The 17,067-nt window shown below is 37.4% G+C and overlaps 2 protein-coding genes across 4 annotated transcripts; one reads left to right on the forward strand and one right to left on the reverse strand.

The window, feature by feature from the left end:
* Window positions 1-4,909: 4,909 nt before the first annotated feature.
* On the reverse strand, window positions 4,910-7,264 carry phospho2 (phosphatase, orphan 2). Of its 2 annotated transcripts, none has more exons than XM_077593433.1 (4): window positions 7,025-7,124; window positions 6,815-6,905; window positions 6,639-6,733; window positions 4,910-5,921 (listed from the first exon to the last, which is right to left on the reverse strand). In XM_077593433.1, exons 2-4 carry the CDS (start codon window positions 6,883-6,885, stop codon window positions 5,362-5,364), a joined length of 726 nt encoding a protein of 241 aa, XP_077449559.1. In that variant the 5' UTR covers window positions 6,886-6,905; window positions 7,025-7,124; the 3' UTR covers window positions 4,910-5,361. The 2 variants fall into 2 exon arrangements, with proteins under 2 accessions (XP_077449559.1, XP_077449549.1); XM_077593423.1 differs by lacking the exon at window positions 7,025-7,124 and adding an exon at window positions 7,178-7,264 and having other exon boundaries at window positions 4,912-5,921.
* Window positions 7,265-7,639: 375 nt separating this feature from the next.
* On the forward strand, window positions 7,640-11,992 carry syap1 (synapse associated protein 1). 2 transcript variants are annotated; one of them, XM_077593413.1, is made up of 10 exons: window positions 7,640-7,974; window positions 8,842-8,960; window positions 9,095-9,161; window positions 9,245-9,318; window positions 9,696-9,835; window positions 9,992-10,143; window positions 10,586-10,638; window positions 11,321-11,477; window positions 11,553-11,694; window positions 11,780-11,992. In XM_077593413.1, exons 1-9 carry the CDS (start codon window positions 7,761-7,763, stop codon window positions 11,681-11,683), a joined length of 1,107 nt encoding a protein of 368 aa, XP_077449539.1. In that variant the 5' UTR covers window positions 7,640-7,760; the 3' UTR covers window positions 11,684-11,694; window positions 11,780-11,992. The 2 variants fall into 2 exon arrangements, with proteins under 2 accessions (XP_077449539.1, XP_077449537.1); XM_077593411.1 differs by having other exon boundaries at window positions 11,553-11,992.
* The last annotated feature ends 5,075 nt before the right edge of the window (window positions 11,993-17,067 follow it).

The raw sequence follows: 17,067 nt of genomic DNA on the forward strand, positions 1-17,067 counted from the left end.
TGCACGTCCTTGCTTGCAAGAACAAAGCTCAATCACACTTGAAAATTATTAGAAGGACTGCAAAAAATGCTAAATGAGTAGAATGCATACTGTATTTAATGTGGATCAAGAGTGCCACCAGCTGGTAATATAAAAATCTACCACAAAACAAATGCATCATGGTTTGATAGTCACAAAAGTTTGAATCATACGGTAATTTATTATTATTATTATTTTGGTCACTCCTAAATGACTGAAAATGTTTGTATTTTTAGCTGCTTTTTTTCAGGGTTGAAGTAAATTGTTTCTTGCATCTGTCTGCTAGAAATATTTTACACTGACAGACTTTTTTTCATGGGCGGAGCCTAAAAAGTAGGGCTGCTGATTGGACGAATATGCTTAGGAAAGGCAAATTGATTTTAATGTATAGACGCCATTAGGCCCAAGTGGACTCTGACTTTAAGGGTCTTAATTTACCGTATTTTCTCCCTTAAAGGTGCCTTAAAATGGTTGAATTTTACAATTTCTCGCGTATAAGCCGCCCCCTGATTCACAATTTTCACTTCCATATTCATGGTTTTAATAGGGAGTACAAATGTGTTACTTTGAAGGGAAAATCTTATGAAAAATCATCGCATGTGGTATTTCTGAGAGACTGTATAAATCGATTGTTGGATTGCACATTCCAAAAGGATGATCCCTGAACGTAGACAAATTCAAAAAGGAAGTCATGTGAGCAGTACAACCAGGAAGCGTGTCCGTAGCGGTCTAATTTGTCATCCCTAGGTAAGATGGCGGCGCCCTGAGCGAACAATGGCAGGCACAAGTAAGTGAGTTTTTCACGTTTTATGCAAGATACATTTTTTTCTTGAATTTCATTCATAGACATCAAAATTAATTTTGTTTAGCGTTTTATCTGTTTATCTTTTCTCTATTTTGAAATAAATGACCATATCGGCCACATTGTCTTGCGTTATGGCGTTTCGTCTTTGTCACTTTGCAGTTTTGTGCACGTCAAGTCTAATTTGTGCGCATATAAGCCTTACCCTGGATTCAGTTTTCTTTTTTTTTTTGAGTGACAAATATGGCTTATATGCGAGAAAATCGTGACGTTTGGTTGCCGGACTTTTGGTCGCCGGACGTTTTTGTCGCCCGGACCCAAACAACCGGCGACCAAACGTCCGGCGACCAAAAGTCCGGCGACCAAAAGTCCGGCGACCAAACGTCCGGCGACCAAACGTCTGGCGACCAAACGTCCGAGTACCAAACAAGGTAAAACAACACGGTCTACGCATCAATCAAAGCCAACAATGGTCCTGAGCAGTTTCACTGAGCGGACGTAAGAGTGTATAAGAGTTTGTATGTACATGCGTTGTCCCTTTAAGAAGCGACGTCAGTCAGGGTCTTAACAAGTTCTCCAACAAAAAACAATACAAGTCCGGGAAATTTGGAGCTTTTCTTTACCCTAATAATTAATAGGGCATTAAGTATGACTAAATAATAATTTGCAGTTTGTATTTAGGGAATTTGAGCAACAATTTTAAATGGTAATTATCAATAACCTTCAAGGCGACCAAACCTCCGGCGACCAAAAGTCCGGCGACCAAACGTCCGAGTACCCGAGAAAGTAGGGTAGTGATTTTAGTGTGAGAGATCGCAACTCTGACTCCACTTCCTTCCTGGGAAGTTCAGTACTATAACAAAGGAGACAGCTGACATGTGACCTAGCGCCAAGCTGACTGGGGGCTTCTATCTGTGACTCGGCCCAGCGAGGCGTGGAACTGACCGACCACCAATGCGATGCCAAGGCACCCATCCAGCAGATCTGACTAGGTCACCGCACATTGTCGGAGTAGAGCATCCGCGGCCTTAGGGGAGGAAGGACAGGAAGATGAAGATGAGACACGTTGCTAACTAGGATTGTTTCACACTACAGCTAATTCATCGCCTGTAGCCTTTTAGGTGGTGAAAACTGAGCAATAAAAGTAAAGGATTCATCATTCGGAGGCTTTATGTCTCGGTGAAAATATTATTTAGCAGATGTGACGTACATTATTCATTCATTTTGTCAAGCGCTTATCCTCACAAGGGTCGCAGGGGTGCTAGAGCCAATCCCAGCCAACAGGTGAGGGACACCCTCAATTAGTGACTAGCCAATCGCAGGGCAAAAGAAGACAAAGGACAACCATTCACGCTCACACTCTATCTACGGCACATGTGTCAAAGTGGCGGCCCGGGGGCCAAATCTGGCCCGCCGCATCATTTTGTGTGGCCCGGGAAAGGAAATCATGAGTGCTGACTTTCTGTTTTCGGATCAAATTAAAATGAAGAGTATAGATGTATATTACATTTCCTGATTTTCCCCCTTTTAAATCAATAATTGTAATTTTTTAATCATTTTTGATCTTTTTTTTGGTTCAAAAATTATTTTGTAAAATCTAAAAATATATTTAAAAAAAAGCTAAAATAAACATTGTTTTAGATCTATAAAAAAACGGAATATTCAGGGCTTTTAATCCAGTTCTTTTAATCCATTTATTAAAAAATCTAATCTGTTCCATGACACGCGCCGTAATGTGCCAAAATTTAGAAGGAATGGAAGGAAGCCTGCTGATTAGTGCCAAGATGTTTACGCTAGTCCAAAATACTAAAAATTATATATTTTTTCAGTTAATACACAATTCAAGTCATAATTTAAGTTCGATTTGGTCTAATAGTGAAATACATTTTGCTAGCATAGAGAAATTAGCAGCTAATTAGGAAGCGCGAAGCAAAAAAAAATGTTAAGGTCCACTAAAAAAAGTGTCCATTTTCTTCAGGCGTCATTTAACTAGCGATTCTAAATGAATGCTGACTGGACAGATGGATAAACTGCCAAAAAATCCGCTCAATCATGATGCCGGGTGTCCAATCTTGCTTGGAACATCGGCCGGCATTGAAGATCACATGGCAAGCGGGTTTTACTGGCCCAAAACCAGGTGAGAATGAGACCATTGAAGCGAGCTGGCAAGCAGGGTTAAACATTTTTTTGACACTAATTGCTTCTGCCATATGCTGGTAATTAATGCTGCAATTAACATAGAAATAAGAACGCGGATGTGGCGCTAAATTGTGGAATACGACGAGAGCCATTTTGAAAAAAGCGGACATTACATTTGGGCCAAATTGGGCTGCATTGTAGGAAAGCCAACTGGAGATGTTTTATTTTTTAACCCTGTGTTTAATTATGCATTGGAACAAAAAGACTATAACATTTCAAATGGGATTTGTTGTAAAATTGTATTATATTTTATTTTATTGAAACATCAGCTTTGATCAGGGGAGATAATTTAATTGCATAAAAATTTAAGTAGCAAATAGCATACGTTTGGCTATAGTTAAAGTTATCTAGATCACAGGTGTCAAAGTGGCGGCCCGGAGGCCAAATCTGGCCCGCCGCATCATTTTGTGCGGCCCGAGAAAGTAAATCATGAGTGCCGACTTTCTGTTTTAGGATCAAATTAAAATGAAGAGTATAGATGTATATTAAATTTCCTGATTTTCCCCCTTTTTAAATCAATAATTGTAATTTTTTCAATCCAATTTTATTTTCTTTGTGTTTTAGTTCAAAGCGCATTTTGTAAGATCTAAAAATAAATAAATAGATATTTTCCGTTTTCCACCTTAATATTGAACACAATTAAAAATATACATTTTGTTTCCATGTGAAATGAAAAACATGATTAAACGAAATTTTCCATTACTAAGAAATCTATAAAAACTGACTATTTAGGGCTTTTGATCCAGTTCTTTTAATCCAATTTAAATATATATATATATATATATATATATATATATATATATATATATATATATATATATATATATATATATATATATATATATATATATATATATATATAATATCTAAAATGGTCCGGCCCACATGAAATCGAGTTGACGCTAATGCGGCCCGCGAACCAACCCGAGTTTGACGCCCCTGATCTAGATTATTCATCAAATGAATTTTAATGTCTACTAAATGGTTTTGTCTGACAATTTACTTAAAATTATTGTTATTATTAAATTATAATCATTATGCAACAATATAATGACAATAAAACATGCCAAGGACTTCATTGAAAGTAGAGGAAAATTTTTACACTGGACAAATCAATCAATCACCAGACCTTAACCCAATCGAGAATGGATTTCAAAGTCCAAAGTCATTATACACAGCTGCATATAACGAAATTGGTGGTGCTATGCCACAAAAGTACGTTTTCCCAGTGAAACAAAGCACCAAACTGAGAGCAAAGAGCCACTGCGCCCGTATGCGCCGCCATTTTGGATCAAGTGCTGAAAAATATCCCTTTGATAAACCGCTAGAGGCCTGTGAAATCATTTCAAAAGACAAATTTATCAGTCCAGTGAAGACTTAGTAAAGAAAAATTTGAAATTGTGACATTCACTTGAAGTGCAGACTAATATTTTATTTTACAGTATTTCAGGAAGTTTTTTTTAAATGTCAAATGTCATTGAGAAGTCGTCCTGGCTTTTCTTTCCTCCCGGGGGGACTTGAGTGGTGGTTTTGACATTTCTGCAACACACTAAGAGTTGAGAGAAGTGACCTAAACACCAGTTGTTGTTTTTGTTGTTACTTCAGGGCCAAGCATTTTGCAACCCTAACAGTTATAAAAGATCATAAAAATGTGACCACACCAAAGATTATTGTTATTAGTGCAGTTTTCGGACTATAAGTCGCCCCGGCTAAACAACACACAATGAAGATAAAAATATAAAATTTTAAGTATGCGGCTAATATCCGGGGACGGCTTATATGCGAGTAAATACTGTACCGTTTTTTCTCGCATATCGGCCGCCCCCGCGTATAAGCCGTACCTGTAAAATTGCCTTAAAATCGTTGAATTTTACGATTTCTCGCATATAAGCTGCCCACCCCCATATTGACCATATTGACCACATTGTCTTGCGTTACGGGATTTGGTCTTTCTTTCTCACCTTGCAGTTTCGTGCATGTCAAGTCTAATTTGTGCGCATATAAGCCGCACCCTAGATTCAGTCACATTTTTGTTTGTTACAAATATGGTGTATATGCGAGAAAATATGGTAAGTCGCATTTTTGAGAGGGCATTTTTTTTAATTTGATCAGAAACCCAGAACATACGTCAACAATAGTAAAACAGATAACAACAGGCTAACTAGGCATGTGCTAACATACGATTTTCAGATAACCACAGCCCTACAACAAAATAAAACATTGAAAAAAAACCTACTAAATATAGTAAATAGGCTGCAGTGAAGATAAAGAAAAGTAAACAGTCGACTGGGGGAAATTGATTTTGTCCCATTTGGCTAATCCAAGTTAGCCGGGTAACCCCGTTAGTCCCGGATGACATCATTTTTGCTTCTTAGACTATCTTGTAGCTCGTCTAAAACTTGGGTTCCACTACTCCACGGAATAATTCTGGCTTTCAAACCCTCTCTCTTGTCCTCTAGTAGCTCCTCCAGGGCGTAGCCCTCCCTGGGCATGACGACATCGCACCCCCGCAGGCGGGAGGCGGGGCATAGATCGTTGGAGCCGTCGCCCACGTAAAAAACGGCGCCGTAGCCGTTGCGCTGGGCCAGGTAGTCCTGGAGAACCTTCCCCTTGCACATGTTAACGGGGCAGCGGCGGCACTGGTGCGCGTGGTGGTGCTGGACTTCCACCCGGCCCAGGGCGTTAACTCCGGCCGGGTTGGTGAAGACTTGGTCCACGGCCGAACGCAAGCCGGCGGCGCCGAGGATCCAGTCGATGAATAGCGAATTGGCGTCGGAGATGACCAGGCAGTCCACGCGATTCTTGTTGCGCGATATGAACGTTAGTAGTTCGCTCATTCCCGCCGTTAACGGGATGCGCTCCATCTCGGCGCGGATATTTTCCACGCTCACTTCCTGGTCACCTGCGAAAAAACAAAAAAATATGGATTTAAAAAAAATTGTCATTCCGTGACTAAGCCTAAAAAGACTAAAACGATGTTGAGGGAAAATTCGAATAAATATTACAGATGATTAGGAAATATTTTTTCCCTTTTAATGTAACCGTGAATACTTTTTAAAATTAAAATAATTCTGTCAAAAGTTAGTTTTTTCATGAAATAAAAAAAAAAAATTTCCATTTTTATTTTACCATGAATTAAAAAAAATGTATTTCTTAAAAAATATATTTACTGTTTGTCCTTGAATGAAAAAAAGGAATATTTAACATTTTCCATTTCTGGGAAATAAATAAATTCAAATGTTATGTTTTTGTAAATGTATTTTTAATCTAAAATTCTGATAAATAAATAAACTACTCTATTTTTTAATGTAAATAAATAATTACAAAATACATTTAAAAAAATCAAAAATTCAAGAGATTATTTCCTATTAAAAAAAGAAAGAGCATTTGGACAAATATTAATGTCCTTAAATTATCTAACGCCTCTTCGAAAATTAATTAAAATTAATTGTGGCTGATTATTAGGCAGAAAAAGCGGAAATACGACGTGGCCGGCGACAAAAAAAATGAGTTTGATACCCCAGTGTTACATTAATTACACTATCAAAACTGTATCAAGATTACCAACCATTCCCCTACAATTACTCCAATATTAATTTTCTAATATTAATTTACATGCCTATATAATCCATCACTTTGCCCATGTACTCCGTCCATTGGCCTTTTCTGTACGATTTCTTCACTTCGTCAGGTAGCGTCTGACCTGGAAGACACCTAAAAAACACGATATGTGCCGTTAAATACGACAATGCATGTTTTTGATTACGTATCATAATCCAAATAATCCAACTTTACCTGATCACCCACGTATCGCTGTTAGCATCGATCACCGTGTGATCGAAATCGAACACCACTAACGTCTTCATTACGCAGTGATATTTGGAACCTGATCCGACAAAGTGGGAAGAAAACATTTGTTATTCGAGTGGAAGGTTCCACATACTCCATAATATTTCGAGTTTTTGTATTATTCATCATGTAAAGTAGAACTATATATCCACATACATTTGTAAATTGTCTTATTTTTTATGGACTTGGGTGACGATTCACGAACCTATCTTTTTGGTCTTATTTGGGCTATTATAGCGTCATAAAATCACACGTGAGCAAAAATGTCGATCAGTAAACGTAAAAGGCAAATAAAAGACTTAAACTGACCTTTATTTTGTAGTTGTTGTTGTTGAATGAAGCCCCTTCGCGTCGTCTCAAGATGACGTACGACTCATTTTCGCCACCCTTTGGCAACTGTAGGAATCGAATATTTAGTAACGTCAAAATAATGTCACAAAATAAAATATGATAACATTAAATAGAATACCTAATACTTCTATATAGCAATAATATATCATTTTACCTGTTCTAGATTAACTGGCATTGGAAAATGATTTGCATTTTTTGCTGTTGATGGATGAATCATTTTCAAGACGATAAAATATTTTAATTTGACGGATTGTAAAATATTTCCTTTATATAAAACATATATTTGTTTATTTTTTAATGATAACAAGCCACGTAGATTGCCAATCAGAGCAGTGGTAATCATTACAGCTAATATCAGCAGACAGCGCTAACGCGTTATGTTAATTTACAAGTTGTCGTTTAAATGAGCGAAGAAGAAAATAAACACGCGAAGAAGAAGTCCTGTCCGCGTCTTACTTCCGGGAATTTCTGGAAGCTGTATCTCCTTTTCGAAGCAGTTCCTTTAACGTTTGCCCCGCCAGAAAATTAGTTTTTTTGGACCATGTTGCGAGGTTTAGGCTCTTGGTTGGGTTTGGAGAACCCAACGGGCGCCAACACGTCGGGTGACGCGGAAGAAGAAGATAAGCAAAAGCAGGAGGAAAAAGTGGTGGAAGCCCAAAACGAGGTAAACAAACAGCAAGTGGCTGCTGACAGCCACCATGAAGAAGAACGAGGTGACGTGGAGACGAACCCAGAACTCAATAAAGGACTTGGCGGTGAGTCATCGCATTGATTATGATAGTAATCAGAACTATTATCAAGGAACAGTGTGACGAAAACAACGGACTCGGTTGTTTACCCGTTTTGGATGACGTCATCTATTTGATTACGAAAATGCTTTTATAAAGCAAAGTTCCCCACATTTTAAAAGCGTCCGATTTTTTGGGGTCACAGCGCGCACTCTTTGACTGATTAAAATTTTAAAAATGCAATTAATTTCCAATTACAAAGAGATTCAAAACACTACCTGTCTTACTCATTTTGTCGAAATCTCATCACTCACTCATAAAAACCGTCATTAAAAATATTGAAGGCTTCCGAAGTTATTCTCAATTTAAAAAAAAAAAAAAACTTTCTTGTATTGCCGCAAAATTACCAGGAAAGGACCCGGAAATGAGATAAAATCCACAAGAAATGATTGAAAATATTCAGGAAGTAACCCTTAAAGACCTTTTAAAAATTGGCAGGAACTGACCCAAAATCACCCAAAAAATAACATTGCGTGCCATTGACAAGAATGGACATCTAATTAGTTTCAAATGGAAGGGGAATACTCATGTTTCAGCGCCATTGACGGCCCTAGACGTCCAATTTCCTTGGTGGGTTGGGCGGATAAACATCACAATCATTCAATGACTTCACAACAAAGTGTCCGTAATTGCTCCCAAATGATTAGGAAGTGTTTTAGAAAAAATCTACAGGACGTTTCCCATGGAAAAATCAAAGCATCCTCCCACGATTTCGCCATAAATGTCTAGTTCCAAGAAGATGTGATTCATCACTTTGTTAGCATGGTGAAAGACTGGCAAGGTTCCTTTATTCATGAGAAAACTAAAGTACTTTTCTCCAAATTTTCTGTCCAGACTTCATCTTCAGTTTCGCATCCAGCGCCACCAAAAAGTTGTCCGAGTCCGTCGTCGAAACGGCACAGAATATCAAGAGGAGCGTGGAAGAAGGAAAGATCGACGGCATTATCGATAAGGTTTATTCCAAATTTGAGTTAGCAACTTTTTTTGTGAATATTTTGAGAATGATTTAAAATCACAATTTCTTTATTTATCATCTGGTCTTGCTTGTCGCTTGACTTTTGTCCATGACGTTCGTTTTTGTGTGCAGACCTTCTTAGGAGACTTTCAAAAGGAGCAAGAGAAGTTTGTCCAAGAAAAGAAGTCCAAACGAACAGGTACTGAAAGGACTCCCGTATGGAAAGTTTAAAAAAAACGTATTCAAGCTTCCACTTTATATTATTTAATGATATCTATCCAGAAGCAGCAGTGCCTCCCTGGGTAGGTTACAACGAGGAGGAGACCATCCAGCAGCAGATTCTCGCTCTCTCAGCTGTAAGCAACGTTACATATTTAAAATCAATTTGCAAATAACTACCGTATTTACTCGCATATAAGCCGCTTTCGTCAGACCCCAAAAAATGATGACTGAATCAAGGGTACGGCTTATATGCACATAAAAACACGACATGCACAAAACTGCAAGTTGACGACGCCCTGACACGGTGACGTCATGACGCAATGGCGCAGTGACGTCATGGCGCAAGACAATGTGGCCGATAGTCATTTATTTAAAAATAGAGAAAAGATAAACATAAAACGCTAAAAAAAAAATATTTTGATGTCTATGAATGAACAAGGAAAAAAAAACGTACGTATCTTGCATAAAACGTGAAAAACCTCGACTGTTAAGTGTTGCCTTCCACGTTCAGGACAAGCGAAACTTCCTGCGAGACCCACCGGCCGGCGTGCAGTTCCACTTTGACATGGAGCAAATGTTCCCGCTTGCCACCGTCATGTTGGAGGAGGACCAGTTGCTAAACCGCATGCGCTTTGACCTCGTGCCTAAACAGTCAGTATCTACTTTACTACTACAGTATTCCCTCGATTTTCACGTTTAATCCGCCTTATAACCACCTCTGTTAAGTGAATTCAAGTATTTACTGTTAAAAAAATGGCTCAAATAAGTTAAAACTGACTTCTGCGTTATTTTGGGATTGATTGACAGCGTAAAGGAGGAAGTATTCTGGAGAAACTACTTCTACCGCGTGTCGCTTGTCAAGCAGTCGGCTCAGCTGACGGCGTTGGCAGCCCAGCAGCAGCAGAATGTGGGCGGTGACGGCCAGGACGCCGTCTCGTCCAATGATGTCGTTTTAACAGGTATACCATTTACTAGCGATCGACCAATTATCAGGGACGACATTATCAGCCTTTTTTTTAATCCGACCGGCCGATGTAAAGAAATATATTTAAAATTTAAGTCGGGGGATTCATTATTGTTTCGACTGTTTTGCTTCAATCCGCAGCTCCCTTTATTGGTGATAAAAATACACAGACACACCCGCACCAACGCAAATGTATCCACATAACCCGATGTTGCCTTGTCGCTGTACAAATAAAGTTGAATTGTAAATTCAATAACATGCATCAACATAAATTGATATTAATCCTCAATATATATGACCATTTTAGAGAAAATTTTAGACTTAAGTGCGCCCTTTCAGTGTGAAAATATGGTTTGTTTGTGTGTGTGTATGTATATATATCTATATATACATTATTACCTCATATAACCTCATTTCTGTTGTTTTTGTCCTCGTAGACAACGTCAGGCCCAAAACACCACCCGTTTCCATCAACGACAAGCAGAAAGTGGTACGCAATATGAAGTATAAGATGTATTAGTTTAGTAGTGCACGAGAAAAGAAATGAAAATTAGATGCAAAAAGTTTAAAAGACTTTTATGAGAAAAACGGACTAGTTTGCAAGCCAGATAAATATGTATATTTTCTTTATTAATTTTATGAACCACTTATCCTCACTGTTAGCCTGAATTGGTGGCCAGCCAATCACAGTGCATGTTTGCTTAATCTTTTTTTAGATTTCTTACAAAATAACTCCTTTTAAAGTTATTTTACAATATACAGGAATATTGTAAAAAAATAATTTTTTTTTTGGAGAAAAACAGTTTGAAAGGAATCAGAAACTATTTTAAATGTGTATGGAAATGGAATGCATGTTTTTGAAAATTGATTTACATCAACTATTTTGTAAAATCAAAATCTGTAAACAAAATGTGAAGATTTCACATGCCTGACTTAAAAAGTTTCCTCTAAAAAGTCATAAAAATTCCCATTTTTGAAAAAGGTTTACTATTTTACAAGCCAAAGTTGGTTTGTTTTTACAATATTTTTCATACATGAAATGATATACTTAAATAAAATTCAATAAACGACTGTACTTAAATTCATTCAAAGTCATCACGCTTCCTGCAAAATTGTCCTTTTTTATCTTTAAAATACTGAATTCCTTCCCCCCCCACCCCGCTGTTCTTCAGCTGTCTCCAGATGAAGATTTTTCCATGTCCACCAGTCCCGGCGTCTCCGAGTTCGCCAGCGACGCCTTCGACTCGGCGACCATCGACAGCGAGGACCTGCAGAAAGGGATGGAGCAGCTGGTGCTGGACAAGAAGGACAACGTGTCCTCCGTCGACGGTGGCTTTGAATTCTTCCCATACGAATCTCCAGCCACAAAAAAAAAATGTCTAACGTCAACGTGTCCTTTCGTAGAGGATCCATCAGACTGGGAGAAGGAGCTGCAGCAGGAGCTCCAGGAGTACGAGGTGGTGGCTGAGTCCGACAACCGGGACGAGCAGTGGGACCAGGAGATCGAGGAGATGCTGCAGGCCGCCGACCCGTGAAACGGATCACGGTACGACCGCTCATTTCTCCTCCCCAAGTCATGTTTTACGCTTTAGAACTTTGACGGATAAGGGACTGACTCCTTGCGGTTTTAGAGCAAGAACGTCCCGTCATCTCTGCTCAGTTGTAATGACAAAGAAAGGGCACTAGGGTGCGCTCCAGGGTGAACTATGGCAAATTATTACAGATTCAACTCCGCCCACCCCCAATGCTTTTCTTGTACAGCCAAAAGCGCTTTATTAGTTGTCTAACACACACGTTCGAGTATAAAAGTGAGAATTATTTAAATAAAAACACGTAGAATCATCCATCTTAAAGGAGTATTTTTTCGTGTCGTTAATTGATGAACTGGCGATGACAGGCAGTTGATTGGACGTGTTTGAACGTCAATGGCAGCGAAGAAGTTCATGCGCAAACTCAAATTGACAATGATAGATGTTTAACACCCCTGATTTAATTAGTGTGTAAAAGTGGGACATTAAATGATTGTCCTGTAAGGGAAAAATAGCCATTTATTTGTAACCTAAATATTGTATGCAAGTAGAGCTGTGCTATAAAATCATAACGATAATTATCGTTAAATATTTTTTGTCAACGATAATATTAAAAACTTTCGATAAAAATGTGATAATTTTCAACTGCAATTACACTACCCGACCACCATATAGATCGGGGGCGCTGTTGCAAGATGAACATTGGTTCCAGACCAACTCTCAGGAGAAGAAGAGGAAATGTGTTTTTTAGTATGTTAGCAATAGAGGCTAACACGGAATACGAGCGTAAAAGGACAATAACACGGCCAATGAGCGATTGTGAGATGCAGGACAACATATATCCGATACACTAAAAGATCCAAGTTAATTTTACCTGGCGTTTTCTTACTTTTTTTTGTCCTTAACCCACTGTCCTCATTTGAGGACACCCTGTAATATGTTTCTAATTTTTCCCCATTCTATGTAAATGAGAACGTTGCAAAAATCCAAAACTTTTATCATGGGTAAAACTGGATTAAGTTCATTCCAACTTTTTCATTTTTATATATATATTTTTTTGTAAATGGCCGTATGTGAGGTAAGTTTCTTTTTGTGGGCCTGAAAATAGTTTGCTTGCCAAAGCTGATGATGTCTTCAGTTGATTATTTTATTTATTTCATATTGCACAGCAACTTATGAAAATCAATCAAACTTTCATCATTGAATATGGAGGAAAATTTATTTATTCACAGAAGTTTCAAGTTTCAAATTTGAAAAAAAAGATGTGATAGTTATTGTCTGATCTTTTTTTTTTTGCGTGATAACATTTTTTTGTCATATTGCCCAGCTCTATATTCAAGTTTTTTTGTAGTCATGAAGTTCAAGAGAAGAGAGTGATTTTAGTCTGAAGCCTGCGTGGTGACTAAGCGGGTATGGAATGACAGGGAGGGGAGGGGCTTAGGAAGGCACTGGCACGCTGAATGTTGTGTTTTGTCTGTAATTCCGTCCCGGTTCAGTGGGACACCGACGTGTTGCTGCCTGTCCTACAAAACCAGGTTGACTACCCTTGAAATCAAACATAGCTCGCAAACAACCATCAACACAATTTTCCACCTTGTGCAGAATGACTAGAGTACTCCCAGTAGTAAAAATATCAGCGTTTCCCCAACCTTTTTTGAGCTGCGCCACAATTTTTGCATTGAAACATTTAAAACTATGTCGCCTATACAGTAATCCCTCGATTATCGCGGTTAATGTAGACCAGACATAAACAAAAAAAAACATGAATTAGGTGTCACCCTTATTTAAAAAAATATATATGTATTATTATTTTTTTTTTACTTTTTTCACATTTTTATGAGCTTTAAAATATATATATATATTTTTTACTTTAATGATGAGTTCTAGTAGCAAGCAGAGGAAAGGGGAGTGGGTTCCACTTGCGAGTTTCATCGTGGATTTTCAAATTTTTATGAACTTACAAAAAAAATAGCAAAAAAAAAAATCCCCCTGAAAAAAATCTGCGATGTAGTGAAGCCACGATATTCGAGGGATTACTGTATTAACAATAGTCCGGTTCATGTTAGAGAAAAAAAGGCAAACAAATTACTTTCACAATTTGAATATTGAAATAGTATAATCTATAATTTTCCATTCATCATATTTTTATTTTAATCTTGTAATAGTTCAATCTTAATCTCATTATATTCACACAAGTATATTTTGTAATTAACTAACCAAAAATGTTCATTGGAACAACACAACACTGACTTTTTCATAACAAATTATCTACTAATGACAATAGGAATCAATAAGCAATCTAATTGCTAATTAGTTCATGCCTATCTTAAAATGCTGGGATCAATACATGAATTTAACTTCCTGCTTTTTTATCACTCCATTGAATTCCTTTTAAAACCTCCCAGCTGCCCATCCGTTGCCATGGCGACAAGCCACCCGCTGTGGGTGTTTTATTGCTTGTGTGTGCGCCCAACTATCTTTCAATAATGCATTAGGACCTTTGTGTATTTGTGTGTGTGTGTGTGTGTGTGTTGTTCTAGACAAAAGATGTCATTAATTTTAGTTTTTGAGCCTTACACACCCATTTTTATAGCCCGCCTTGTATAATTATAAATTGTTAGGAGCCCATTCCGATAATATTAATAATAACGCGCAGCAATAATGAATGAGTATTTGTTAAAACTAAAATGGGGGAGAGGGTGACATAGGGGGAGGAGAAGGTGAGAAAAAAGAAAACAAGCTAAAATAAATGATTGAAATCAGCCAGCTGAATAATAAGAATAAATTATATTTAGCATATAAATGATAATTTTGACAGTTCAAGGAAAAAAACAAGGATTCATAATCTGGTTAAATGATATATATAAATATTTAATTCCACTTTCCTTATGAAATATTCGCATGTAGGAGGTCATTTAATATGAACTGCCATGCCAATGTAAAAAAATATATATTTTGACTTAAAATGTGAGCATGGGAATGGTCTTTGAGAACCGCCGCCGTCTCAGCACTTTCACATAAAAAAAAGACTTTTGTTTTGATGGGGAAGTGACTCACTCACACACAAACTTTGAAAAAAATACATATTCCATTCTGAATATCCCACACCTTGTACCAAAGTTATTTTAATAGACTCATTTTCTGCCCTCATGTACTAACACCTTCCTTGTATGTGTTTTTTATTTTTTATTTTAATAATGATGTAATAATGAACACACAAAAATACACACCTTTTGTCTCTTACATCCTGAAAGTGGTTTTGATGTACTGCAACCTGCTTTTAGTGGTTACTGGTGTTAAGTAAAACGACCAAGTAGTACACGACACATTCAAACAGAGTGAAAAACATTGATTGGGACTTCCTGTCTGCCCATCACCATAGCAACCACAGCGTGCAGCATCTTTAAGTTTTATCTAAGTTGTTTTTTAGTTTTAAAAAAGGATCATGATTTTATCATGGGACACTTTGACCAATTTTAAAGGGTTTAGTTGGTAGTTGTGTGAGGACCATGGAACAAATTGGAGAATTTACATCTAAAGTACACCTCTACTTACGAAATTTTCAAGTTGGTGGTTGTGTGAGGACCGTGGAACCAATTAGAATTCAAATATAAAGTACACCTCTACTTACAAAATTTTCAAGTTGGTAGTTGTGTGAGGACCGTGGAATGAATTAGAAAATTTACATAAGTACACTGTACTTACGAAATTTTCAAGTTGGTAGTTGTGTGGGGACCGTGGAACGAATGAGAGAATTTACATATAAAGTACACCTCTACTTACGAAATTTTCAAGTTGGTAGTTGTGTGGGGACCGTGGAACGAATGAGAGAATTTACATATAAAGTACACCTCTACTTACGAAATTTTCAAGTTGGTAGTTGTGTGAGGACCGTGGAACCAATTAGAGAATTTACATATAAAGTACACTCTACTTACGAAATTTTCAAGTTGATAGTTGTGTGAGGACCGTGGAACAAATTAGAGAATTTACATTAAAAGTACACCTACTTACAAAATTTTCAAGTTGGTCGTTGTGTGAGGACCATGGAACGAATTAGAGAATTTACATATAAAGTACACCCCTACTTACAAAATTTTCTAGTTACAAAAAAAAGTCTTGGTACCAATTAATTTCGTACGTAGAGGTACAACTGTATCATCACATCACCCACCACAACTAGAAATCAATCAAATTTCATTTTATTGTAAAGCGAAAGCTAAACAAGTCACGGCTTATTTTGCTTTCACTTTCATTTTTTGGCCCATTTTTACTTTTTATTTCCCCTGTTTCTGGGCAGATTTCAAAGCGCCCCAAGGGGTTTAAGTCAGGGTGGAACCTGAGGAGATGTTTGTAGTGTGTACTGCCATTGGACGAGATTTCAGTCATTCACAGGTGTAAGGTTTCAACTTAGTGCGAGGAATGTGCACCTTGACCTGTTGATAACTCACTAATTAACTAATTTGGGTCACTTGGATGCTTTCTTGAGATTACTAACCTGAAAAAAAGCTACCTTTTATCGTGCTGAATCAGACTTCAGCTTTCTTCTTCACTTCCTTCTTTCTCACGGACCAACGTACCCTTGTTGTTTTGCCACCTGCTCGCCGCTATCAGCCAGACGGCGGTTGTAAATGAGGCCACGCCCACAAAAACACACGCCAGGTGTTTCTTCATTCCTTCTTTTTTAGATTTGAAAGCCTTCTCTGAGGGGGGGGACCTCGCACGATCGAGTGAATGTCGGGAAGACGCCGACAAAATGGCGTTTTGATCGAAATTTGCCACGCGATGCTAGTTGGAATGTTTGCCTTTTATTGTCAGTTTAAACTCGTTCAGAAAACAGACTGCCAAAATGGAAAATTGTTTTTTTTTGTTTTCTTTTCCGGGACAATGAAAAGCCCCGTTGCTCGTAAGGAAATGAAAACAAAATATGTATTTCATGATGTCGTCTGGTTGGTAATGCGAGTCAGAATTTAGTTTAAGCGGGTTTTATTGTTTTGAACCAAAGTTCACGACACGCGATTGATTTTTTTAATTGATTTGGCAATACAGTCAGAAGTCAATCATGGATCTAAAAAATTGAGAATTGGTTAAATGAAGTTAAAACTAAATATATTACCCAGAAATTTAGTTTAGCTCGTTGGTGCACCCATTTTTTTCCTTTTTTTTTCATTACAATTCGTAAGGGAGAGGAGACAAAACTTTAAAATAAAAATAAAAAATGGGCAATTAATATGTATAAGGAAAAATTTATTTAATTGGTAAAAATTAAAAGGAATAAAAAAATATTAGACAAGCTTTGCAAAATAAAAATACAATTAATTAAACATATTTAAAAATAAGATAAAATAAAAGACAAGAATAAAATATGTGTTTTATTTACTTTTTAATGA

The sequence above is a fragment of the Stigmatopora argus genome, chromosome 2 (genome assembly GCF_051989625.1).
Source record: "Stigmatopora argus isolate UIUO_Sarg chromosome 2, RoL_Sarg_1.0, whole genome shotgun sequence".
NCBI lineage: Eukaryota > Metazoa > Chordata > Actinopteri > Syngnathiformes > Syngnathidae > Stigmatopora > Stigmatopora argus.